The sequence below is a fragment of the Bos grunniens genome, chromosome 14 (genome assembly GCF_055505025.1).
Source record: "Bos grunniens cultivar Pamir isolate PY7600 chromosome 14, Bosgru_T2T1.0, whole genome shotgun sequence".
NCBI classification, from domain to species: domain Eukaryota; kingdom Metazoa; phylum Chordata; class Mammalia; order Artiodactyla; family Bovidae; genus Bos; species Bos grunniens.
This window is the reverse complement of record NC_141178.1, coordinates 75,184,631-75,211,558: the sequence shown is the minus strand read 5'-3', so window position 1 is coordinate 75,211,558 and position 26,928 is coordinate 75,184,631. Positions and strand designations below refer to the sequence as shown.

The 26,928-nt window shown below is 47.8% G+C and overlaps 1 protein-coding gene across 1 annotated transcript in view; it reads right to left on the bottom strand.

The window, feature by feature from the left end:
• Positions 1-26,928, bottom strand: part of TG (thyroglobulin) — a 235,284-nt gene that overhangs the window by 133,387 nt on the left and 74,969 nt on the right. The window contains exons 29-35 of the mRNA XM_086337437.1: positions 26,032-26,112; positions 25,206-25,343; positions 23,952-24,128; positions 21,883-21,994; positions 20,511-20,590; positions 19,439-19,582; positions 11,273-11,335 (exon numbers count right to left, since the gene is read on the bottom strand). Of these exons, the coding sequence (XP_086193563.1) occupies positions 11,273-11,335; positions 19,439-19,582; positions 20,511-20,590; positions 21,883-21,994; positions 23,952-24,128; positions 25,206-25,343; positions 26,032-26,112 (795 nt within the window). The remainder of the gene's footprint in view (positions 1-11,272; positions 11,336-19,438; positions 19,583-20,510; positions 20,591-21,882; positions 21,995-23,951; positions 24,129-25,205; positions 25,344-26,031; positions 26,113-26,928) is intronic.

Here is a 26,928-nt window from a genome sequence, read left to right as displayed (position 1 = left end):
CTTTTGAACTGTGGTGTTGGAGACGACTCTTGAGTCCCTTGGATTGCAAGGAGATCCAATCAGTCCATTCTGAAGGAGATCAGCCCTGGGATTTCTTTGGAAGGAATGATGCTAAAGCTGAAACTCCAGTACTTTGGCCACCTCATGCAAAGAGCTGACTCACTGGAAAAGACCCTGATGCTGGGAGGGATTGGGGGCAGGAGGAGAAGGGGACGACAGAGGATGAGACGGCTAGATGGCATCACCGACTCGATGGACGTGAGTCTGGGTGAACTCCAGGAGTTGGTGATGGACAGGGAGGCCTGGTGTGCTGCGATTCATGGGGTCGCAAAGAGTCGGACACGACTGAGCAACTGAACTGAACTGAACTGAACCACTACCCGGGGGACTGCCAACCTGAAATGTTCAACAGTATCCTTAACCAGTATATCAGTAGACTGTCCATCTAGAAAGGACACAATACAGAAGGAAAGTCAAAATAAATGTTTGTTTTTTCAAGTCTAAATATCCATTATAAGTGGATACTATCTGCAGGGTAAATGCATTTATCTGATTTTATAGCAAAAAACAACAAAAACAAAAAAACACGGCCTCCAAGTGTTCACACGTTCTGTCTGCTGCCTCCCTCACCTGCCTCTCCAGGCTCCTCCCTCATCCACCTACTTCCTACCACCCGAAACTCCTGTTTGGCAGTCTAGCAAAACATTCGGTGCTGTCTGACTTTGTTCACTATTCCCTTTGTTTGCACTTGCAAAGTGAAATCAGTTTATGCACCTGATGAGCTCATATCATCTTTCAAAACTCAACACAGATGTCACTTCCCTCAGAAACCCTCCCAAGAGTCCTTCCTCTGCCATCCCCGGGACTTTTTCTTCTACTCTAAGTATCTCGTAAATATGTCAAGTGTTCCACTGATATGCAGCATTGGAAGTTACTTATGTTTTTTCTCTCTGTTAAATTATGAGTTTCTAGAGATCAAAGAGTCTGCCTTGATTTTATTAATTCTCCAAGACTTGTCATAACAGCATATAAAAATACTAACAGTAGCAGAACTTCCCCGGCAGTTTAGTGGTTAAGACTCGCCACTTCCATTACAGGGGGCGCAGTTTGATTCCAGGCCAGGGGACTACAATCCTGCATGTTGCACAGGGTGTGGCCAAAAAATAAGGATAGATATAGATATATAGTTGCTGTTTAGTTGCTAAACTAAAAGAATCCTGACAACTCTTTTGTGAGCCACAAGACCTCAGTAAATAATAATTGAATAAAATCAATTAATTGATCAGTGAATCACATAGAAAGCAAATAATGTGCATTTGATTTTATAATATCTCACTTTTATGTGGCCTATTCCTGTTTGTGGAACACTTTCATTTAAACTGTGATATTTAATAATGGGGGCTTCTCTGGTGGCTCATATAGTTAAGAACCCGCCTGCCAATGCAGGACATGCAAGAGACATGGGTTCAATCCCTGGGTCAGGAAGATCCCCTGGAGAAGGGAATGGCAATCCACTCCAATAATCTTGTCTGGAAGATTACATGGACAGAGGAGTCTGGCTGGCTACAGTCCATGGTGTCGTAGAGTCGGACACGACTGAGCGACTGAACTGAACTGAGTGACTATACTTTCAAACTGAATCTTGGAGCTGGTGAATCACATGGCCAAAATCACAGCGCATGAATGTCAAGTCAAGCACTTGACCCAGACTGTCCCCTTCCAATAACCCCATCCCACTGTAGCTGCCCCCTCCCTCCCTGGGCTCAATTCCAGACTCATAAATTGATTTCCTTCAGTGGCATGTGGGCTTCCCAGGCAGCATTAGTAGTAAAGAATTTGCCTGCCAATGCTGGAGACTTAAAAGGCAGAGATTCTATCCCTGGTTCGGGAAGATAACCTGGAGTAGGAAATGGCAACCCATTCCAGTATTCCTGCCTGAAGAATACCATGAACAGAGAAGCCTGGTGGGCTATAGTCCATGGGGTCCCAAAGAGTCGGACATGACTGAAGCGACTTAGCAGGCACACAAGCAGCATGTACATCCCAGGCAGGGGTTTGCAAAGACATCTGAAACAGTCCTGCATTTGTTGAGGTATGAGCTTGTGGTTGGTGAGTAATCACCTTTTACCTTGCTAACTGCAAAGACACTTCTCAAGAAATGTCTAAGAAAAAAGCATACCCAAGAAACCAGACTCTGTCCACGTCCTCACGGCAAATCACTAAATGTGTCACAAGCAGAATTTCCTAGTGGAAAGTCAAAGGCTCAAGTTGAATCTGATTTCTCTCAAAGAAGTTTGACTCCTATCAAGTGGAGGCCCCATATTCCACCCCCATACAAAGGCTTCCTGGGAGGTGGCAGGACAGCTGGATTACTCAGAGCATCTGAACTCCTCTTCTTTGGAGTCACCGAGTGATCCTAGGAAGGTGGGGGAAACGTGCAGAAACTCAGAGGAATACATGCATCAAGGACCAATGTGAGCTGAGCAAAGTAATTCCAATAACGCAGAGGCTTCTCTAGGGACACTGAGCTCTTGCATGGGACAGCGGCCACCGTGACCTCTCAGTGGACTGTGGGTAACTTGTGCAAGGCCACAGACTTGGTTTGAACCCAGGCACAAGGTCACAGAGTTGGTTTAAGCCCAGGCAGGCAGGCTCTCAAGACAGCACTCCCACCCTCCGCCTCTCCAGCCACTGTGGGGGCAGGAGCTGCTGAGCTGTCCCCACTGACCCCTTACTCACTGGACATGTTAGGTATCATGCTAAACACTCATCCTGCCTGATTCACCCAAATCTGATAGCAACTCCTGGATGCAGGGGATATGATGAAGAGCGCCTCGAAGAACCCGAGGCTCAGAGAAGTGAAGGGACTGAACCAGGTTACACAGAGGAGGAACAGAACTGGAATTGAAACCCAGATTTGCCCAATGCCAAGGTCTCTCCGCTTCACTGCTTCTGCTTCTAAAAACATCTACCAAGAGCTTTCTGCTTCCCTCTGGGTAAGTTATCACAAAAACAGAAGAAAATAAAAAACCACGCCTCAAAGTGTAACCGAACCAGTCATTAGAATTACCAAAATAGAAAAGTTAAAAGAGAAGTATAGAGGCCATACCCCCTCCCACAGCGAGGGAATCTCCAACACGCTTGAATACCCCACTGACGGGGACCTCATCCTCTCCACCTCACACCATCACAGCAGGACCCGTAATGCCTCTTCCTCCATCCTCTGACCCCACCCCTCTCATCTCACCCCCTGCTGCCCACTCCATGAGGCAACACCTACATGGAAGCCCTCCCACAGTCCCCCTGTGCTAGGCTCCTCTCCACTTCTGGACTCCACCCATCAGGGAGGGAAGGTGACTCCTTCCTTGACAAATGAGATTCTGTTCCACCAAGGAGGCCAGAGAATTCCGCACAGGCTCCTGACTGCTCAGCGCTAAAGAATCCTCCTGCAATGCAGGGGACACAGGTTCGATCCCTGGGTTGGGAAGTCTTCCCTGGAGAAGGAATTGGCAACCCACCCCAACATTTTTGCCTGGAGAAATCCCACGGACAGGAGAGCCTGGCAGACTACAGTCCATGGGGTCGCAAGAGTCAGACACGACTTATCGACTAAACAACAACAACAATTAAAAAAATAACAAAATAAAAACTTTGTGTAGCACTAGCCACTGGTAACATAGTATTACCATTTTTAATCAACAGAATTATTATAACCCATAAAAATAAATCTACCACTGTTGATGGATTGCTTTCAGAGATGGTTTAATTCATAATCAGCTCACAGTGATTAGAGTGGTCCTAGGAGGGGTAACCATTCTGAAATATTTCCCCTCAAATGCTTAACAAAGGGTCTGAATTTCCACTTTTAAAAATTAAATCTTCCTGGTTTATCCACTTCTTAAATTGTGACCACTCTTGGGGAAAATGTTATTATACAAAAGAAGGTAGGTCCTAGGTTGGCATATTTTGTTTTTTACCCTATTTCCCTTCAATTCAATTGAGCCAATCCTTGATGGACTAGGTACAACACTTGTGCTGTCTGAGAAGGAAATTATCAAGGTAAACCCTTTGTTTTCTCCAGTCTCTAAGATCTAACAAAGGTTTAAGACACAATTATTCAGCAAACATTAATCAAATGTCTCCCAGACACCCCATGTACAGTTGCACAGGTTGTACACTGTACAAGCGCAGGGGCAGCGTTCACAAAGATGGCCTGTGAAAAGGATCCCTTAGAACTGGCAGTGCTTGACCGAATCTAGCTACTCCAACAAGGCCAAACTTCATCAGGCACTGTGGCAGCAATTTTACACATAAGGCATCTTTAAAGTCCAATAACAACCTCTTTGAAGACACCATCATCTCCATTTTATAAGTGTAACAACTGAAACTCATAAGTGAAGTCGCTCGGTTGTGTCCGACTCTTTGTGACCCCATGGACTGTAGCCCACCAGGCTCCTCCGTCCATGGGCTTCTCCAGGCAAGAATACTGGAGTGGGTTGCCATTTCCTTCTCCCAGGAATCTTCCCAACCCAGGGATCGAACCCAGGTCTCCTGCATTGCAGGCGTGTGCTTTAGCCTCTGAGCCACCAGGGAAGCCCTTACCAGGGAAACTCATAAGTATCCCTTAAATTGGTCAAGTTCACAACCTAAGGAGGACAAAGACAGGATTCCTACATCCCATGTGATTTCTAAATCCATTCACCTGGTTACCATTCATTAATCTATTCATACTTTCAACAAGCATTAACTGAATCACTATTAGCTTTAAACTACTAACCTAGAGCAAAATGAATATTTATATTTTTCTTTAAAAAAGCAAATAATTGTAAATAAAATAAGATCGAGCGTCTACTAGACACTTTGCTAAGTGTTTAGGATCAAACCATGAATTACAAAATATCTATCCTTTGCAGCATGAAATCTCACAAGCAAGCAAACAAGAGAAATATGTTTATTCATTTGGGGACTATTTCCTGAGAACTGACTAGGTACAGTCATGTTTCTAGGAGCTAAAATATAGCAGTGAACAAGACAGATAAAAGCCCCTTCCCCGTGTGGCTTCCCTTTTAGAGGAGGGTAAACAGTTACTCAGGAAGTACACAAGGGAGAAGGTTTCACAGCACAAAGATATGCAGACACTAAGGCAGGGTTAAGGGGTAGGGAGTGCTAAAGAGGCTGCTTTGATGGGGATGGTCGAGGGTGACATTAGCTAAGAGCCAAGGAGGCACCAGCCCCAAAGAGATACTAGGATGAAGGCTCCATGGAGCAGGGCTTTCTGAGGCTCCATTCATGGCTCTGGCCCTAGTACCCAGTGCCCAGCAGAGTAAGTGCTCACCAAACACTAAACACTTGTTGAACGAATAAGCGAATGAACAGGGGGGTGGCAGCTGAGGCAGAAGAACCATAACTGTGCCCCAAATCCTGTACTTCACCAGCTGGCCCGAGGCTTCCTCCTGCCTCCGTGGAGAGAAATGAAGCCTTCCAAGCTGAGGGAAGTTTCCGCCTGTGTCCCACTTTACTTCCCTCTGCTGTGGCTGGGATTCCAGTCTGCCAGCCGTTTCTCCATCTCAGTCCCTGGGTCTCCGAGCAGCAGGGCATGGGTCCAGGGGAGCTGCCCTATGCGAGGCTCTGCCCAGAGCACACACAGTCCTGCTGGTCACAGCCACCCAGGCAGCGCGGGGCCGGGGCAGATGGGCATCCCGGCTGCAAGCACTGGTCTAGGTGGGCACTGCCACTGCCAGCTAGACTCAGTGCCCTCAACAGGCTGCAGACAGGAAAGAGTGAGTGCCTGCCAACCTCGCCTCGCTGGGCCCTGGGATATGGACTCTACCTCTGGACACCACTTTCCATGAATAGGGACAGAGTCTATACTGTGAGGTCCAGAGAAAGGCTGTGTATCTCTGCGTACATGTGCACACATCAGCTCTGCATTTTGGAATTTAAGTTTTATGCAAACATGAGGCAATGTTGGAGTCAGTGCCTGCTCACATGGCCCTTTCAGCCCAAGGACCAGAAGGATGAAGAACTGGCGTGTGCGTGGTTAACGCGTCACCACGCTAGTGGCTATGGCAGGCAGGTGACAGGGCCCCAGGGTCGCTGCAGGACAAAGTTGTTAACAGCTCCCATCCCAGCCTCAAATGAGCCCCAGATGAGATCATTAAAGTATAGCGCCCCTGGGATGCAGGCTGTGATGTCCTCCAGACCCCCTCTTCAGGAATGAAGGGCTCTTCCCCAGCTGCTGGCAGAGACCCCTGCAGGAAGGGTGGCACCCCAGAAGGGCAGCCATATCTATGTGTGACCAATGTGAGGGTGTAACAAGTTTAAAGGTCATCCCAGCATCCCCAGAGATCAACTAAGCTAAAGTCACACTGAAGCTCAAGTTCTCTCTCCATCCTTCTCTTTTCCTCTTCACCCCTTGATTCCATTTCCTAAAAAATGACCTGCGTTCTGATTGCCGAGTCTGATTCCTGGGGGACCCAACCAGCAACAGTCAGCATCTTCAATGGAGAGACTCTGGGTTTGGATCAGATTGGGTTTGAATCCTGGGTCTACCATTCATGCATTCATGAATTCTATGACCCTGGGCCTCTATGACCCACAGTTTCCAAGTCTGTAAAATGGACATAAGGGTGCACACCTCCTAGGGTATGAAAATATGGAAGAACTTCGCACAATGATTGACAGATTAAGTTGCTAGATACACAATAATGGAAACATTAACTGGCTGTGACGTGGGAGAGTCATTCTTTCTCTCTGCTTGTTTCCTCCTCTGTAAAAGGATGGGTTTGGGCTTGGGAATTATTACAGACATTTCTTGAACACCCAGTCTTACCAGGTTCTGTGCCGAGCCTTGTACTCTTTATTCTACGACACAAGCCTACTGGACTGATATTTCACCATCCTCACTTTACAGAGGCCAACAGAGGCTTGAGGAGGCTGAGGAATCTGGCTCCAGAGTGCCCAATGGTTAAGTGATGGGGCAGGATTGGAAGCCGGGTGGATGGACTTCAAAGCCCATGGCCACACCAGAATGCCCCGATGTTTCCTTCAATCAGACACACGCTCCCTGCCAGTGCTGGCATATTTTAGGATCACACAATTCTGTCTCCAGCTTAACGGAAAACATTTGCAGAACAGATCAACTGAATTCCATCAGCCCCTTGGCACAGCCAGGAAAGGACGGAGGCCAAGCAGACAAAGTTGATTGACTACAATCGTGTGTCCCCAAGAAAGACTGTTGGCACAGCCACTTCTATCTCCATCAACCTGGAATTCAGACTTTGTCGCTGTTGCTGAGCTGCAGGCTGGGGAAGCTGAGCAGGGCAGACTTTGACCAGGCATCTTCTTCAGCCACACCTCTCACCCTCTCAAGCTGCAGCCTCACCCACACCCTTGATCTGCCGGTAGCAACCTGTGCTCACAGTCAAGAGCTGGGGTGTACTTTAAAGGGTGTTTTGAATTCCTCAGGTGAAAGAAACTCAGAGCATAGACACAATTTTCTAAAACTCACATTTTGTGTTTTCCTCTGGCTTGCACTCTAAATACTCAGTTTGTTTCAATGATACCACTAAAAGAAGAGCTTCTGAAATAGTGAACGACAAGCAATTATCCTGGGAATCACCCCTTCAAAGACTCCAGGCTTGGCCTGCAGGGGACAGGGAGATAGTGGCCATCGTACAGGAAGCCTCCAACATCCTGAACATCGCTCCGGACTGGTTGTCATGGATCTTTTAAGAAGCAATGGACCTTTTCTCTTACGAAGGAATAGCATCTTTGCCGTTTTGCCTATTTTAAAAAAACATACAATTTTCCCTATGAGAGTAAAATGGCTCTCGACACATAGATGACACAATTATCCTTATTTTCTCAAAGCCTAGCTTGTCCACGCACCATGCATCTCCACCTCAGTCCAAATGGAGAGTGTTTGAGTCTTTTTGAAGCTCATTATGGAGGTGGCTCAGGGGTAAAGAATCCACCTGCAATGCAGGAGACTCGAGTTCAATCCCTGGGTCAGGTAGATGCCCTGGAGGAAGAAGTGGCCACCCATTCCAGTATTCTTGCCTGGAGAATCCTATGGACAGAGGAGCCTGGCGGGCTACAGTCCACGAGTCACAAAGAGTTGGATCCAACTGAGAGACTAACACTTACACTTTGCTGTCTTCAAACCCGCTAATGTGTTAGAAACCTTCTTTGGAGCAACACAAACCAAGATCTTAGAGAGGTCCCTAGCACAGAGTATGTACCCAAGACAGGCCCCTGAGGTTTCACAGGTCACCTTTGACTCCTCCATCCACATTAATCCATCCATCATCGCATCAGAATCCCCCTTTTCAAGTAGATGTTGAAGGGGCAGCTTATACACACCACTTCATAACAGAAACAAGGCCAAGACTTTAAAAGGTCTCCAGACAAGTCTGAGATGGGGAAGTTCATCTCTGTCACCCTTTCCAGAAACTCAAACCAAACATTTTCATCTAACTCTTAGTGGGGCCAGATACACATGGGTTCCAGTCCCAGTGTGCTCATTTACCCTAATGGAGCCTCGGACCCCTTATTTGAAAAATAGACCCTGTGACCATCTCACTTTCTTTTGAGCATTAAATGATTTATGCAATGTTTGGCATTTAATAAATACTTCCTTTTCTCCCTGAATAAAAAGTGCATAAAGATGAGGGATTTACATATGCCTGGTGTATGTTTGCATGTGTGTGCAAACCATCCGTGTCAGCATCACATAGAGGCACCAATACCTTGAAGGCAGAACGACACTCCTGCCTCTGACACATCAAACAAACAAGCTCGCACTCTTAATTCCAACCTGGGAGCTCTGTGTGCAGGTGGAATGTTGGCCCCACACCTCTTCTGCTTTCAAACCACACTCGTCCAAGGCATATTTGAAAATACTGTGACATCTCATTCCACTTTCAAAACATCTACCCAGATCCATAGACTTTGTGTGTTCATGAAGAGCGATGTGGAATTCTACACCCTTTTCCTTTTGTTGGTGATCCAAGTCTCAGTAATACAAATCTTACCAAAAACAGACTGGAAGCATTGTAAAATCACCTGAAGGTGCTTATACATCGATTGATTCCTATCTAACAGTATATATTTGACATAAGATATCAACACTTTCTTTATCCATAAATTTAATAAATGATTTCTTAGTCATAGTGTTTAAGAATTCTAAGCACGTGAAAAAAAAAGCACTTTGATTCACTGCAGGCAAGTATGAAACTACAGTCAAGTGTTTGGGACTAATTTGGCAATATAGACCTAGAGTTTTAAAATCTAGAGTTTTCAAGCCCAGTAATTCTGCTTCAGAGAAGGTACTCCCACCACCACCGGGAAATAATCTGGACACTGCCAAGAGCTTTATGCACAAAGGGATTCTTATGATGTTTTCATGGTGGTGAGGAGTCAAAAACAATCAAATGCCCAGAAATAGAGGAATAAGTTAGTGAATTACATGACAGTCGTGGCTGATACTATTCTGTCTTTGATTCTTCATCACCAGAGTGGGAGCATTTTAGGGGTAAGAGCTTGATCAAATGAATGAATGAATATATACGTGTATGCAGGAATGGTCAGCACATCTACAGCAGTTTGGAAATCTACACGTGATGCAATATTAGGTAAAAACAAAACGCTGACAAGAGATTACAACTACTTTTCACACACACACACAAATCTAAAGAGATTAGGAAATAAACCAAAAAATTAGCTGACATGGAGTAACTTCTAAATAATCCTGTGTTTTTTTTTTTTTTTTTCCTTCTGTATTCTGGTATTGTTTGCATTTTTCTGTAATTAACAAATAGGAAGATAGAACCTGCCTTTAGAGGTTGGTGTGATGATCGAAAGTCTTAGACATGAAATCTGTAAGTGCTTAGACATTGATATTCTGAATAGAATGCTCAGGGGGATAAAAGAACACATAAAGTTAGCTCTTTTCACTGAGTGAAGGAAGTGACGACACGGTTGAGGACATTTATACTCTCAGCCCAGCCCTGACTAGAAACGATTCCCTCCCACATGAGCCACATTCTGTCCCTTCAGCCAGGGCCATAATGACACACGTCTAGCGCCCCTCAGACATCGTGTCGCCGGACAGGAATGATGAGAGCCTCGCGTTTCCTGACTAAGCGGAAGCAGAAGCGGGATGCGCAGCGAGGCCCACGCTGGCCTGCCCACTCCTGCCCTGCCCCACCCGGCGCCTAGCACCCCACGCTTCCCACCGCCCAGGCAGCACATGGGGCCAGCAGTGGTGGGCACGGGGCCAGGTGTGGGAGGGGACAGCAGCCTCAGGGGACAGCACGCCTGCCCGTGCTCCTGAGCTCCGGGCCAGTGCCCGGCCTCTGAGGTCACTGTGCCACTCGGGGGCACCCGGGGCTCTGAGCCCCAACTCCTCTGCACCTAGAAGACCGGACTCCTTTCACTTTGGGGCCCAAACACCATGGCTCCTTACATGGCCCCAGGGTCGTGCAGGCCTCGTCACCACGCCATACGGTGAAAACAAACCTCAGAACGAAAGCAGGAATACCAGGAAACCCCCTACACGCGGACCTTCAAGTTGCAGACTTTCAAAGATGCAAGCGTCCGTGCGCATGCCCAATCACGTAAGTTCACGCGTCTGGTGCACACGGTCAGGCGCATGCGTCCTCTATAAGCAGTAGTGTTTTGTGTACTTTACTGTACAGAACTGCATAGAGTACAGTAGTGCAGTATCTTTACTTCAAGCCCAAGATGTCCAGAAACAAGCGTAAAGGCAGCGCTGAAATAGCTGGCACTGCTAAGACACGCCAGCCATAGTGTTGTACTACGATACTTTTCAAGGTAGTGGACTGTAAGATTAAACATGTTTCTTTTTTTGTGTTTGTTTTGTATGCATTATTTGTGCAAAAAGCATTATAAACCTATTACAGTACACTACTGTATAGCCCATTGTGTTAGCTGGGTACCTAGGCTAACTTTGTCAGACTTATGAACACGCTCTTGGGATGGAACCCATACATGTGTGGCAGACTTACTGTGCCGTGCTCCCATCCCACTCGGCCTCGGCTTGGCTGCGTTGTTTGGCCGTCATTAACCATTGCAAGTTTCCTCGTCTATGAAATGGGTGTGGTGCTGGTATTTGCCCTTTCCATGCATGTGTCTAACTGAGAGGAGCTTAAGGTCAGAAACGTGATGGGCTCCCGTGAGCTATAAACTCTTGGACGGAAGTGAGGAGAAAGTCAGCTTCACACAGGAGAGACAAAGACCATGGACTCACCATTCTCCGTGAGGGCAGGCAGAGCCACCGAAGGGCAAAAACTGGGAGCATCACTTGGAGAAACTGAAAAGAAGACAAAGACAGCCTTTTAGCTCTTTGTGACTCTTTGGATCATTGAGCCCCGAAGGCAGGAAGAGTGGTCTTACTTGGTGGCACAAAGTCGTGCGTGGAAGGCAAGACAGTGTGCCCAGCACCTGGTCCCACTCCCGTGTGGCCAGGATGGGGTGGGTTGAGATGAAGGGACATCCTAACAACTCAGGGGCTTAAAGCAACCAAGGGCCTCCTCTCCCTTGAGCCACGTACCTCCTGCAGGTGCTGGGGGCTCTCCTCTGTGTCAACCCCCTTCAAGCCCCTGGCAAGGGGAGGTTCCATCACACCCCTGCCTCCCAGACGCTGCAGCAGGGCAAGGACAAGGCTACCCCTGCTCTCACAGCTTTGCCTACGAGTGACATGTAGCACTTATTTTCACACCATTTGCCAAAGCCAGAGGTGCAAAAGTACAGACCAGCCATGTTCCAGAGAGTGGTCACCTAGAGATATGCGGTGAACAAGGGAAATGCCACATCACTGCTGAGCTGACTCACTTAGGGGCAGCACTTAGCCCCTCTGGGCCTCAGTTTCCACATCTGTACGACGGGGATGACACAGCCTATGCTGAGAATTGCGGTGAGCACGACAGGAGGTAGTATCGGGCCAGGCACAGGGTGAAGGCCACAAGACGGCAGCTCTTCATGGCAGGCAGCGCGGCGGGTGGACAGAACTGGAGCAGGTGGGCAGACAGACCTGGGCTCCAACCTCCATGTGCCACCTAGAAGCAGGGCCAATGGACTAGTGATCTGGCTTCTTCCATCCCCAGCTTCGGGCACTGGTATGAGGCGATGATGTCGGAATTAAACGAGAAAGTGCACACACCCAGGAGGTGCCCATCAGTGCTAACTGCCCCCTCCCCTGCCTCTCCCCTTACTGAACAGATCACAGTCTTCAAAGCCACTGCATCCTTTTCTCCCAACGGCCCAGACCAGGAGTGTGGCCAGACCTTCTCCCTCTCTGAGCTACAGGGCAGCATGGTCAGCAGTCAAGGGTCATGGGTGAGGCTCAGGGTCAAGGGTCAGGAACCCAGGGTGACCTTCCTTGTCCTCAGCTTCCCTGTCTGTAAAATGGGAGTAATGATAGTATCTCCTTTAGGGCTCTGAGGCTTAGATGAGTTAGTGTATGTGAAGCTTTGGGCATACAGTAAGCACTCAATAAATGCTGGCCACTATTTACTCTTAATATCGCCCGTTTAGGGACTTCTTGGCAGTCAGTGGTTAAGACTCTGAGCTTCCAACACAGGGGGTGTGGGTTCCATGCCTAGCTGGGGAACAAGGATCCCACATGCCTTGGGGCATGGCCAAAAGAAAAAAATAAAATTTAAAATTTCAGCACTACTGAAATTGTAGGTGAAGCAAAATTTAAAAAAATATATCAGTCTTTGTAGTAACACATCCTTGTCACTGATGCTCAGGCTTGTCTGCCTCCACGAAAGCCTTGAGTCAGAGTCACGTTCCATCTGGTCCCCAGTGCCCCGGTTTGGGTCCCCTCCCGTCCCCTCTCCTCCTCTGCCTTCCTCACTTTCGTCAGGCATGCCGTGACCCAGCCTCCATTAGTTCTAGAGCCTCAGGTATTGTCCGTTCTGCTTGGCTCCATCTGCCTGAAAGCACCTGCTCCCGGTCATCATTCTAGAGCCTGGTTCCCAGGCTTCAGCGGACATTGGAATCTCCTGGAGGGCTTGGTGACCCACACTGTGTGAGCTTCACCCCGAGTGTCTGGTCCAGCAGGTGTGGGCTGGGGCCCAAGATCCAGCATTTCTAATAAGTTCCCAGGTGACGCTGACCCTGTTGGTCCACAGACTCACTCTGAGGGTCACTGGGCCAAGGCTTCCGTCACCCAGCGTCCTGTGAGCTCCTCACACAAAACTCAGAACCACCCGCCACCCTCCACGGTACCCAGGGGGCCAGTGTGTTCATTTAAATGTCCATCTTTGCTTTCTCAGAGAAAAGACCCTGAGAATCAGCACACTCCAGAGAACAATTATTTGACGGATCTGTAACAAGGGCATTCCGACGTCCACCCCCTTGGGCCCAGTGATTCTCCTTCTGGAAGTCTGTCTGGAAATTCAAAGCAAGCTCAGTTTGCGAAGGAAAGATTTATACAACATAATGAATGGCCAGAAACTCTATATACCCAAGGCTGTGAGAACAGTTAGGCAAGCTGTCCACAGGGAGAATTACCATATTCACGTCCAGGGATTTATCACCTAGATCTGCTGCTATTGCCTTACTTACTCTTTCTCAGCCCCCACAGTGCTTCCTGACAGGGTGCTGTCAACCCTCTGGGTGGGACGTTCTTCAGTGTACAGGAATAGCTGAACCCTGAAAGTTCTCAGCTTCCCTGGGCCCCCTGGGGCACTGAAAATCTCAACAGCCTCATTCCCTGGGGGCCCTCTTACAGAGAATCGCACTGTGCAACTTTGAGCCAGTTGCTCAGTTAATTTATGCTTGTTAAGCAAGAGGATGGCCACCCTTCTTGCTTCTTCCCAACTCTGCTTTCAGTGACATCAAGCTGGTGGCCTGAAATGGGCTGCAGCCGGGGTATTTACACCACAGAAAGTGGCAACAACGACACCTCGCCCTGCAGCTGCCCAGCCCTCCCTAATTGTAACACATTTGCCAGCAGACCAGAAAAGGAGGATAAGGAGAGACCCCACCTCATCACGTGGTTTGGGGGCTAAATAAGACGCTGCCCGCCAAACACTAGCCTAGCCAAGGAGCCAACGGGGTGCTAAGCAAATGGCAGATGCACGTGCTGGGATGTGAGTGATGCTGAGGAATGAATTAGACAGTAAACTCTCCTACATGCAGTAGTTTCTATGTGGGCTGCAGAGGCATAATTAGAAGAGCTGGTCACTTCCTTTCCAAGTCATTCCCGTATCTAGAATATCTATCTACAGGGTCCAAGTGCACTTGTTTAGCAGAAGAGGAGAGGAAGTGGGAGGATTCTATTGGTTTTTTTCAGAAGCCGCATTTGACTTTGTAAACAAACCAAAGACCCTGCCCCACTTGCAGGCCACACATGGCTGCAGGGGGTGGGAGGAGGGGGTGGGGAGGGGTTTGAACAGCAGCTCAGTTCCCCTCTGAGAGCAGCCAGCGGGTACCGGAGCCCCAGAGGCGCCCCCTTGCAGGCAGCCCAGATCCCCAAGACAGCTGGACCACAGAGCAGCCTCTTCCCTTTCCATTCCCACCCTGGTTAAGATGCTTCCTCTTTGAGTACTGCCGCCCTCCCCGGAAGGGGCTGCAAACAGCCTCATTTGCATCCACAGTCACTCAGCCTGGGCCTCTGGGTTCTGTGCTCAGATCCCTGGAACTTTCTGTTCGTGCTGGACAGCAGTGAGAAATCACATGGCTCTCTGAGCGGCCCCTCTGGGTGCTCGCTGCTCTAGGTTGGTGCCTCTCTCCGGGCTCCTAGGAACTTGACTTCCATTTTCGTTCTGAGAACACAGCTCAGTACCAGGGTCGTGTCACCTGCGTGCAGGTCTCTGTGGGCCCATCCGGGGCTTGCAGGGCAGAACCATGGCCATCCTACCCACTGTCCCTGCACCCTCCACCCGACGCGCCTCCATCTCGGCCCAGATGCCCCCTGGAGTGGCTCTGGTGCAATCCTTTGTAGAACAACATTTCTTGGCCCCCTTTTGTGCTCCAGAAGCCCCCTTGCATCTCCCCACAGTAAGACAAGCCAGAGGGCTGAGTCGTTCTCTGGGATAGAAGGAGTAATTACTCCTGATGAGGGGCTAGGAGAGCACCAGCCCCACAGCGGTCCTAGCGAACACGGGGAGAGCACTGCAGAAGTGTTTCTGGCATCACTAAATGCCTGAGAAATGTTCCTTCTCTCACGTCTGCCTCCCAGGCCAGGCTTGACCCTTTGGGGAAGGACCTTCTATTGCTGGTGCTTCCAGGGTGTTTGACGTGTAATAGGGGCTTCCCTGGAGGCTCATGGTAAAGACTCCACCTGCAATGCAGAAGACCCAGGTTTGATCTCTGGGTCGGGAAGACCCCCTGAAAGAGAGTATGGCAACACACTCCAGTATTATTCCTGGAGAATCCCATGGACAGAGGGGCCTGGCAGGCTACAGTCCATGGGGTTGCAAAGAGTCGGACACAATTGAGCATCAGAACATATTATTATTATATTAGGAGCTCAACAAACGGCCTTTCGTTTCCCCTTCTTCTGTCCAGTTCTTTAGGTACAGGCCCTGGGTTACGTTTTTCATGTCTGGTTCTCAGCCTGGAGTCAAGTCAGGAGTCCATGCTCATCACTCAACATAGATGTCAGAGAGAAGGCATGCTTTCTGTCCATCTAAGTAACTATGTGCCGGTGTATATATGAAAGTGAAAGTGGCTCAGTCGTGTCCGACTCATTGCGACCCCATAAACTGTAGCCTGCCAGGCTCCTCTGTCCATGGAATTCTCCCAGTCAGAACATTGGAGTAGGTAGCCATTCCCTTCTCCAGAGGATTTTCCCAACTCAGGGATCAAAGCCAGGTCTCCTGCATTGCAGGTGGATTCTTTACCGTCTGAGCCACCAGGGAATATGTATGTGTGTGTGTATACATGTATGTATGTATCTATCTACCTGTCCATCATCTGTTTATTTATCTATCTGCTCATAGATCTATCATCTATCTATCTTTGTATCGATCTATCCATCCATCTGTCATCTCTCTCTCTCTGGGTTTGGGTTTCTGCCCTGAGGTCCTTGACCACGCTCCCTGCCTCATCGTGCACTGTGCACCCCTCTTGTCTCTGCCTCTCTGAGTTTAACGACAGGGTCCCCCCAGCAGTATCTCAAGAGGAATCTCACTCTCCCCTGAAGTACCTGCTCTCAGAGGTCAGTGCTCAAGGTCATGTCCCCTCCCCGCAAAAAACCATAGATGGCAGAATGCTACACGACCAAGCCATGGATTTGAAGCCAGGGCAAAATCTACTACAGAAGTTCTTTGCAAGAATTCCTTTGTAAAACCCATGTTTCCTGTGCCAATGCTGACTGAGAGGTCGCCCTTCAGGTGCAGGACCCTCTGTGCAGCCTCGCTGCTCCTGCGGGGCCCCTTCTTCCTGTGACTGTGCGTGACTGTCTAATACGAAGACGAGGATGGGGAGAAAGTAATGACAATGTCAGCTTGTTTGTTGGGTTTTCCAGAGTTACACTGGTGCAGTTCTATCTACAACAGAAAACAGAATACAAGGCCATACTAAGGTGCAGAATCCAGAAGATGACTGACTGTGTTTTGGGTCAAAATATATCAGAAATCAAAAGGTGACTTTGTACTGGATCAGTGTGACTGAACTACAAGAACAGTCTAATTAATGGAACCAGTTTCCTTGAATAATATTCCTTTTCTCTGCCTGGGTCTTAGGAGGAGATCATTCATCGTCTTAAGACCTACCCCACCACCTGCTTCTGATGAAGATGACTTAAGGGAGAAAGATGGACTGGCGAGAACCTGGTTTTCCACTGATGGGAGCCATGGGTCACACCAGGTCACCAAAACTCCGTGTCAGCCAGCCCTCTTTCTTCCACTCTTTTGAAACTGGAGATTCAGAGCCACCCACACCAGAATGGCCTTGAGCCATACACATCTCAGGGTGTTTTCCAGCCAGAGGTCCTGAGAAACTGATGCCATTATGGCATTTTAAAATCTTTCACCCCACTCACCCAAGCACTGAAAACAGGCAGTGTGCAGTGTGGAAACCTGCCTGCGAGGGCAGCTCCAGGCCAGCAGACCAAAACCTACAGGGAGTGGTCCCTGAAGCATGAAAGAGGGCTTACAGGAGGCTGTCAGTAATGGATCTCCACCTCTTGGAAGCAGGGCTAGTTTCTTGTTCCTGTATTCCCACAACACCTTATGCATGTCTGTTCTGGTCCTGAGTCTAGGACGCAACAGTTAATCATATACGCCCACGACCTCCTTACTAGGATGTGAGCATCTATAATAAGAAAAATGACTACATCTTATTAATTTCACATTTCCTATTGCCCAGCACAATGTATGACTCAGTATGGACACTCAAAAGAGTTTCAAAACTTCTAAACTTATGAGCAATCCAGAACTAGAATGGCTTATTTAGTTACAGTCTGCAATTGCTCCTTAGGGTTCCCAGGTGACCCAGTGGTAAAGAATCCACAGGAGATGTGGGTTGGATCCCTGGGTCAGGAAGATCCCCTAGAGAAGGAAATGGCCAACCCACACCAGTATTCTCATCTGGGAAAACTCAAGGACAGAGGAGCCTAGCAGGCTACAGTCCCCAGGGCCACAAAGTTGGACACAACTGAGCAGTTAAACAGCAACAACATCAATTATTCCTTAAGTTGAGCACCTGGAGGATAGGAATCATATCGTATTCATACTCAGCCATTACATCTTAGTGAATATGTCACATAGCTGAATGTAGCTATATCATTTGGTTATACAGTTGGTTATTTGGACCTGGTTCTTTTTGACAAAGTCCAACAATCCTGAGTCCAAATTCCATCGTTTACCTGCTCTGTATGACTTTGGGAAAGTGACTTAGCATCCATGGACCTCTGTTTCCTCATCTAACAGTGCTTGTAAGGATTAGATGGGATAACACTTGTAAAGTGCTTGCATTCAGCCAGGCATACTCACAAGAAGACTCCAAAGAACAAGGCTGGATTTAGAAAACCAGAGATCCCTGAGGCACGGCTGATGCTCGGTCAATGCCCTGGTCAGAACTCCTGAGTCCTCAACCTGACCCTTTGAAATATATGTCGGAAAAAGTTAATAGTCTCTGCAGTCAGATAGAAAGAAACAGAACAGATGGAAAAGAGTTGGGACAATAACCACCTTGAATACTTTTCCTGGCTGAGTCCTGCCAAGAAGTTGTAACACTCTGGTCTGATTCCCATATTTCTGAACAAATGAATTATGTCTTAGCTTCTTTTTACCCAGCCCTTCCCTGTGCAATGGAAAGATGAAAAATGACATTTTCCAGCCTTTGGTAGGTAGGGTGAGGAGATGGGAAGAGGTGTGAGAGGACGGATGGGCAAGGAGGCATTGAGCGGTGAGAGTTCAGTTCTGAAGGCCCTAAATACCCACAGCTGGCTTTGGATCTCCTGTGGAGCCACCAACCTAGGCAGGTGCTCATGCCCTAGCCTCTGTGAGTTAGTTAAAGCCTCCTCTATATGGCACATTACCCCTCCTCCCCCTCATGGAAACCCAGGGCTTCCCCAGTGGCTCAGCGGTAAAGAATCCACCTGCAATGCAGGAGCTGCAGGAGACATGGGTTTGATCCCTGGGTGGGGAAGATCCCCTGGAGGAGGGCATGGGAACCTACCCCAGGATTCTTGCCTACAGAATCCCATGGATAGAGGTGCCTTCTGGGCTGCAGTCCATGGGGTCGCAAAAAGTCGGACCCAACTGAGCAACTTAGCACACATGCATAGAAACCCACTGAGGCTATTTCATCATATAGTCCTGATGTTTTTCTTAAAACACTTCAAGATGTTAAGATAAAATAAAAGTCATAAATAGAATGAACTCAGAACACAGGATGCTCAAGGAGGGAGCAAAGAGGATTCCACTCAGCCTGATAACAACCAACTCCAAAAAAATCTGCTCCGCAGTGACAAAATGTCTTGGGATTAGTAGACTCATGTTGAAGTGTCAAGGACCAGATTCCACCAAGGAGCCCGATCCCAGGTCTCTAGGGTTGGACATGGTTCTGGAACACGTGGCCAACCTACCATTGATTTCATTTATTAGTTTATTAGTCAGTTTTATTTTTTCAATTTATTAGTCAATTGCCTCTATGGCCAGTTAACTTGAGCTGGGGGAAAACCAGCCAGACAGTGCGTCTAGACAGTTTCACATCCAATAGCTCGTGGGATGTGGAAGACCCACCAGGCACAGCATAAAAAGGGGAAGAGAGAAGTTTGGAGTCGTCAGAGCTGGGTTTTGTGACCTGATTCTGCTTGCTGCTGGCTATGTGGCTTGGGTCAAATAACTTCCACTTTCTGTACCGTACTCTCTTCATCTTAAAATGGAGGAAATAATGTCCACTCCCCAGGGGCACTGAGCAATAATTGTGTAGCTGTTCAGGGCAGGTCACTTACCAGGCTTCTGGTACCATCCGAAGGGGTAGGTACGGACCTCAGTGTCTGGGGAGCCACAGTCCAGAATGCGCCAGACCCCTCCATATTCCTCGCTGCATGTCTGAAGGCCCAAGCTGTTCAGAGTTAGGCATGTCACCTCTCCTCCTGGAGCAAAAAGTAACCAGGACCAGGGAAATGATCACGACGGGAGATTCTAACTGAATGAGAGAAATTCTGCAAACTCATCCTTCAGCAGACATGTGGGGTGAAGCGCCCTATTCCAGGGATGATCTTAGCCACTGATGAAAACCCTGCTACCTTAGTGAGTTTCTGGTCTAAGAACACGGTGGTGGGGGCAACACGTGCTTGTCAAGCGTCCTTCATGCGCCCGGAGCTGTGCTAAGGCTCTGTATGCATCATACCGCTCATCCCCACAGAAGCCTATGAGGAGGCTGGCACTTGTATCTCTATTTACAGATGAGGAAACTGAGACTCAGAGAGACTCAGTGGCTCATCCAGGATCATTCGTCTAGTACGTGACAGAATCAAGTTTCAAATGCAGATCATATGGAGGGATTCCAAGTTCAGCCCACCAAGCTACCTGACCCAGGTCTTGAAAAGCAAGCAGAAGACAGTTCAGTGAGCCATGGCAAGAAGGCTACTTGGGTCAGGCGGAAGTGTGGTGTCCAGCTGACTGGGTACTGGACCAGCAACCCTGTCCCAGCTCCCACATTTACCAGCCACCTGCCCTTTCTCAAGCCCCCACGAGGTGATGCTATGGATTAGGTCAGACCATAGACGTGAACAGGGCTTCGCTGGTGGCTCAGATGGTAAAGGATCCACCTGCCTGCCAACGCAGGAGATGCGGGTTCGATCCCTGGGTTAGGAAGTTCCCCTGGAGAAGGAGACAGCAACCCACTCCAGTATCCTTGCCTGGGAAATCCCATGGACAGAGGAGCCTGGTGGGCTACAGACCATGGGGTCACAAAAGAGTCGCACACGACTGAGCGACCAAACAACAACACAGATGTGAACACGTTTCTAGACTGTAAAGTGCTGGGTACTTTACAGAAGGAGTTGTTGTCACCCTTACCTTTTAACTGAGAAACGTTCAGAAAGCCAAAGCCGGTGCAGCACGGGTCCATGTCACACAATCGCTCACATTCGAAGAAGCTGGCGGAAGAGGAGAAAGAGGAGGCCTGAAGGTTTGTGCTGGACGGGATCCTCGAGGTGGGCTGACTCGCTGTCATTCTGACTTCTGGGGGCCTGCTCTCTGTGACAACTCTTCCCTGAGTCCAGACATACAAGCTCTGCTCCTGCAACCCCCAACCCAGCACCAGGGCCAGGCAGATCCCTGTTTTCCACCCTCCGTTTCTTCCCCACTCCCATCAGCATGGGCAGTACCCAGCCAGATATCTTTTATCATCTTTTAATCTCCATTTTTGAAAGCCAATTCTAAATGCCAGCAGCAGGGCATAGTTTCATGTGTTAACAACACTTTGTAGATCCATAGTTCATAAATCGATGACTCTTAAATTCTAACTTCTACAGGGAGAACTTAGTTGAAATTCACATTCGTGAGCCCCCTGTAAATGCTGATTCGGGTGGTCCAGGGTAGGACCCAGGACCGTGGGTTATAAGAAGCCCTCTGGTGATTCTGATAGGTGAGATTCACAGACTAGTGGAGAGAAACACTAGTCACGTTCAATGAAAACAACTAAGTTATAGCTAATTAAATCAATAACAAAATATATTTTTTTAAATTTTCTTAATTTTTTTTTCAGCTGCACTGTGTAGCATGTGGGATCTTAGTTCCCCGACCAGCAATTGAATCCATGCCCCCTGCGTTGGGAGTGCGGGGTCTCAACCACTGCATCACCAGGGAGGTCCCACAGGACCTTTTTAAATAAAAAATTAAATAAAAGTCCTTATATGCCTCTGGCCCTGTAAAAAGTTCTGCTTGCTCTCCGGGTTCTGAATGCAGCAGGGAGACTTTGCTGATCAAGTTTATTTCAATGCTTGAAAATTTGCATTAATTGATTTAAAAAAAAAAAAAACACGGGTCAAGTTCCCCTTTTGCATCAGCTGACCTTAGGTTCAGGGCTAAATGTTGTGTTGATTATTGTTCGCTGACCTTAGCCACCTTAGTCAATAAAGTAAAGAGTGAAAGTCCCTCAGTTGTGTCGGACTCTTTGCGACCCCATGGACTGTATAGTCCGTGGAATTCTCTAGGCCAGAATACTGGAGTGGATAGCCTTTCCCTTCTCCAGGGGATCTTCCCAACCCAGGGATAGAGCCCAGGTCTCCTGCATGTTGCCTATTTATTCCTTTTTCACCCTTTGCTTTGCGTTTTGCAGTTTTTCATGCTTGTGTCTTTAACTGATATTATATCACCTTCTTTATGAAAATAGAAGGGTCTTCATAATAAGTATTGTAGAGGGCAGGGATGAACGGAAGTAGCTTACCCACTGGAAATGGATTTGTCAGACATAGGCACTTTGTTTCTAATGGAAATCCCCGTCAGCTTTTGGAATGGCAGGCGATTGTAAAAATTCTTCACTCTATCTTGCAGCACAACTACACAGAGGAAGAAAGACATCTTATTATTTAAGTGGAAGATGCACTGTAACCAGAAAAATACTTCTGTAGGGGACAAAGTATACAAACCCATACTGAGAGCTTCTGATTAAAGATAGCATATTAAACCCATAGACTTACTCTCTGTTCTCTCCCCAAATCTCACTAAAATCACAGTAAAGGGATTTTTATAAAGGCATACACCCACAAGGCAAAAGAGAATAGGAGATCAGACAGAGAGACAAATTTTGGAAGCTAGAAAAAATATAGAGGAAAAATTGACCTCATAAACCTAAGAAGGCTGAATTCTTGACCCTTCTGTGGGAAGAAGCAACTCTATACACCTGCAGGGCTTCCCAGGTGGCTCAGTGATAAAGAATCTGCCTGCCAATGTAGGAGTTGCAGGAGACAAGGGTTCAATCCCAGGGTCAGGAAGATCTTTGGAACAGGAAATGGCAACACTCCAGTATACAGTCTGGAAAATCCCATGAACAGAGGAGCCTGGCAGGCTGCAGTCCGTATGTGCTAAGTTGCTTCAGTCGTGTCCGATGCTGTGTGACCCTGTGAACTGCAGCCCACCAGGCTCCACTGTCCATGGGATTCTCCAGGCAAGAACACTGGAGTGGGCTGCCATGCCCTCCTCCAGGGGATCTTCCTGATCCAGGGATCGAACCACGTCTCTTATGTCTCCTGCATTGGCAGGTGCATTCTTTACCACTAGTGCCACCTGGGAAAGCCCTAGGCTACAGTCCATAGGGTCACAAAGAGTCAGACATGACTGGGCACACACACACACACACACACACACACACAATCTTCTGGAGTCCTGAAAGGTTTATGTATCCACAGTACTGGGATGAAAGTGAGCTGATGCAAAATGGCCTGGAAGTCTTTTAAAGAAGCAGGTATGTCTCCAGAGGTGGTCTCTTTCCAACAACTACCCCTTCCCACTGTACAAAAGTGAGGTCTCTCAAGGGCCTCAGAGTGAGTTACAGTGCAGAGAGGACCTTGCTGAAGCCAGGGAATTTTTTTTCCAGTTAGTCTAGGTGGTGAATATTGAGACTCCTTCATTTTGCCAACCTTGTTTGGCATGTAAACCACAAGCAGCCAGGCTCATGCCCCCAGCCAGATATTATACAAGATCCCTCTGGAGGAAAGGCCTAGACACAAAGATGTGAAAGTGTTCGTCACTCAGTCGTGTTCAACTCTTTATGACCCTGTGGACCGTAGCCCGCCAGGCTCCTCTGTCCATGGGATTCTCCAGGCAAGAATACTGGAGTGGGTTGCCATTCCCTTCTTCACAGGATCTTCCCAATGAAGGGATCGAAGCTAGGTCTTCTGCATTGCAGACAGATTCTTTACCATCCAAGCCACCAAGGAAGTCCACATAGATATGAGGGATTCCCCAAAGGGCAACCCAACTACGTCCTCTTACAAAGAAAGCCAAGGTCAACACGCTCCCACCACACACTCAGAGCTTCCCAGTTAGCTTCTGGGCCCCTGTCTTACATTGAAGGGGAAAACCAAGGGTCACCAGATACCTGAGAAAGGCTTCCAGCAAAGAAGACAGAGCAGTAAGCGGAAGATCACAGCACCACAGAAGAAGTGGAAACTGTGCAAGGTGACTCCCTCTCCCCAGAGTATCACTGATGTTCCCAGAGGGTAAAATCAACTTCTGTCTTGTTGAAGCCACAGCTGTTGGGATTTTCTCTGATAAACACCCAATGGGAATTCCAACTGCTATATGCAATAAACATAATTTCTAAGAGCAGCGGAGTCCAGAGCAAGCATCTTCTCTCTGGTCAATCTGATACATTTCTAAATGCCTCTGTATCTCTACAAAAAGCCTGTGTAACTTCCCTTAGGAAAGAAGAAGAGCTGATCAGGATATTTCTAAAACCACAGAGTCAGCAGCCCACTGAAAATGCAGTTTGGGATGATCCAACCAAGCGCTCACCTTTCTTCCTGTAGAGGGCACTTGGCCTTCGGGGCAGGATCAGCCTGCAGCCCTTGGGACTGGACTCCAGGATATCGTCACACACCTGGGCCTCCGGGTAGAGGGTGCAGGTAAAGTACAAGGGCTCACTGTCCGTTACCTCTGCCAGCTGACAGAAAGAGGGCTCTCCAGCACAGCCTACAGGCAAGACAGAGGTTGGCTGTTAGTCCCCGGGAGGCTGTCGGGGGAGGGTTATCCCTGCAGGGCTGAGGCCCAAGTCAGTAGAGGCTGTCCAGTCTGGAAGGCTCAAGAAAAATACCAGGGTTCTGCCAGCTGGAAAACAGGGAATCCAGGTGGCTCTGAACCAAGGCAGAGCCAGGAAGGTGAGGGGTCAGCTGTAAACTCAGCAATATGGGAGGAGAGAGGGTGAAATTCCATTGAGTCTGCCGGGACCATCTCAGAGGCAGTCAGGGTCTCAGACTACAGACCACAGGATATAAAACTTGGTGATGCTGTGAATAGTCTCCCCTGCTCCCACTCTCATGTCCAACTTTGCTCTGGTACATGTGAGCTCCTTGAGAGGGAGGGGTATGACTGATTCACTTTTTATTTTCTCATCCCCAAGGTCAAACACAGAGCCTAGAACATAACACATACTCAACACAGGACACACCTATTGGGTAGAGAATAGATGGATGAATGGATGGATGGATTGTTGGATAGATAGATGGATGGATAGATGGATTGTTGGATAGATGGATAAATGGGTGGATGGATAGGTGGATGGATGGATAGATGAATGGATGGATGGATTATTGGATAGATGGATAAATGGATGGATGGATAGATGAATAGATGGATTAATTGTTGGATAGATGGATGAATGGATGGATGGATTGTTGAATGGATGGATGGATGTATAGATAGATGGATGTATGGATTAATAGGTGGATGGGTGGATGGATTAATAGATGAACTGATAGATGGATGGATGGATTGTTGGATAAATGGATGGATGGACTGTTGGACAGATGGATGGATGGATGGATGGATGATTGGATGATTGGATGATAGGTTCTGGGAGCAGAGTAGATACTGACTACACAATTAGCTTCTGAAGATATGGTTATGTTCTGTCTTCCGTATCACTCATGACACTAATACTGAAGTGATCTCTGAGTTTGATCTTGTCTATGTCTCAAGAGTTGTTAAACTAGGCCTGTGTTGCCTGACCACAGGGTGGAGAAGAAGGTGGATGAGAGCTAAGATACTCACGAGAAAGGCACCACAGGTTTGCCTGCTGAAGTGAAAATAAGTGTTTGAAAAGCCAGTGTTGCTGGCTGGGCAGGGATACGTTTCCATCGACAATGACCTGGATAAGGTCCACAGGGGAGAAAAGGCCTGTTGTCAAATCTGAAAAAGAAAGGGTGAGTCAACTTCCTTTGGCTTTATCTCGTGGCAAATCTGTCTGTCTGTCTGTCTGTCTCTCTCTTTCTGACTCTTTCTCTCTCACATACGCATGTGTGCACGTGTACGCATGCACACAAACACACACACACATACACACACACACACACACTTGCAGGCTCAATGACCCAGAGCCGGTTTGGAGTCAATATGGCTGGGAGCCTGGTAAGGCAAGAAAAGTTCAGAAGGTCCCAGAAAGTCCTAAAAATTATGGAGTTGCAAAATCTTAGAATCTTTGCTGGGGAGTAAACCTGGGAGCCATCTGGGTCAACTTTTCACTAAGGCAGGACTCATGCTCACGACACTTCTGGCCCATTTCCCTGCAGACTCATGTGACTTGTCTGTCCTGACCGCAGCAGCCCACCCCACAGTTAGGAAGTTGAGGAGTCAAATCTGCCTCTTTATAAATGTGAACCACTGATATGCCCTCTGTCTTCCCAAGCCACGTGGAATTTCTGTCTCCCTCCCAAATGGCAGCCTTCATCTGTGAAGACAGCTCTCAGCTCTGCTCAGCCCCAGACTTTAAAGTTCCAGCTTACCCATCATGGGTCAATTCACTGATCAGACGCTTGGCATCACCATCTTGTCTCCACAGCCAGACCCCCAAGTATATCAAGAAGTTTGAGGTGAGTACCTGTTTCTGATGGAGATGCTGGCCTTGGTTCCGTGTCTCTTCTGCATCCCATAGACTCAGATCGAGACCCCATGTCAGAATCTAGGAGAGAAAAAGGGATTATTGTTCTAATATTTGGGAGGAAAGGGGAGGTATTCTTCTGGTCAACAAATGATAATGACAATGTGAGAAATCGTCATGGTCCACAGCCAGGGGTCCCAATAAGATCTGAAAAAATCCAGTGGCATAGTTCTGTATTCTTTGGCTTTTTATGGAACATCAACCAACTTCTCCATAAGAGAACTATTACTGTCCTTGATGCTGGAATTATCAACGTTTGCAAAATCCTCCAGAGTTAACAGAGTACGTTCATAAACATTGGTCTTCCCAAGACTCCATGAAGGTAAGGAGTAAGATTTCCATTTTACTCTTGAGGAAACTGAGACTCAGAGACTTGAAATAACTTATTCCAGAACAGGTAGGTGGAGAGTCAATGAAATGGAATTCAAAAGAGTTAAATAAACTCCCAAGTCAGTAGCAGGTCTTCCATGATGGGAGAATTGGGTTTTGGGTGGGCCTTGGGATGCTTCTGTTTAGTGGGGCAAATGTCCTGGGGAGAAGCAAGTCTTTAATTTTCCACCAGCGAGCAAGCTATTTAAAAGAATTTTATTTTTTTTTAATTGAAGTATATTTATATACAATATTATAAAAGTTGTTCATGCTCATTCAGTCATGTCCAACTCTTTGCGATCCCATGGACTGTAGCCCACAAGGCTCCTCTGTCCATTGAATTCTCCAGGCAAGAATACTGGAGTGGGTTGTCATTTCCTTCTCCAGGGGATCTTCCCAACCCAGGGATCAAATCCAAGTCTCCTGCATTGGCAGGCGGATTCTTTACTGCTTTGTTTGTCCTCCTTT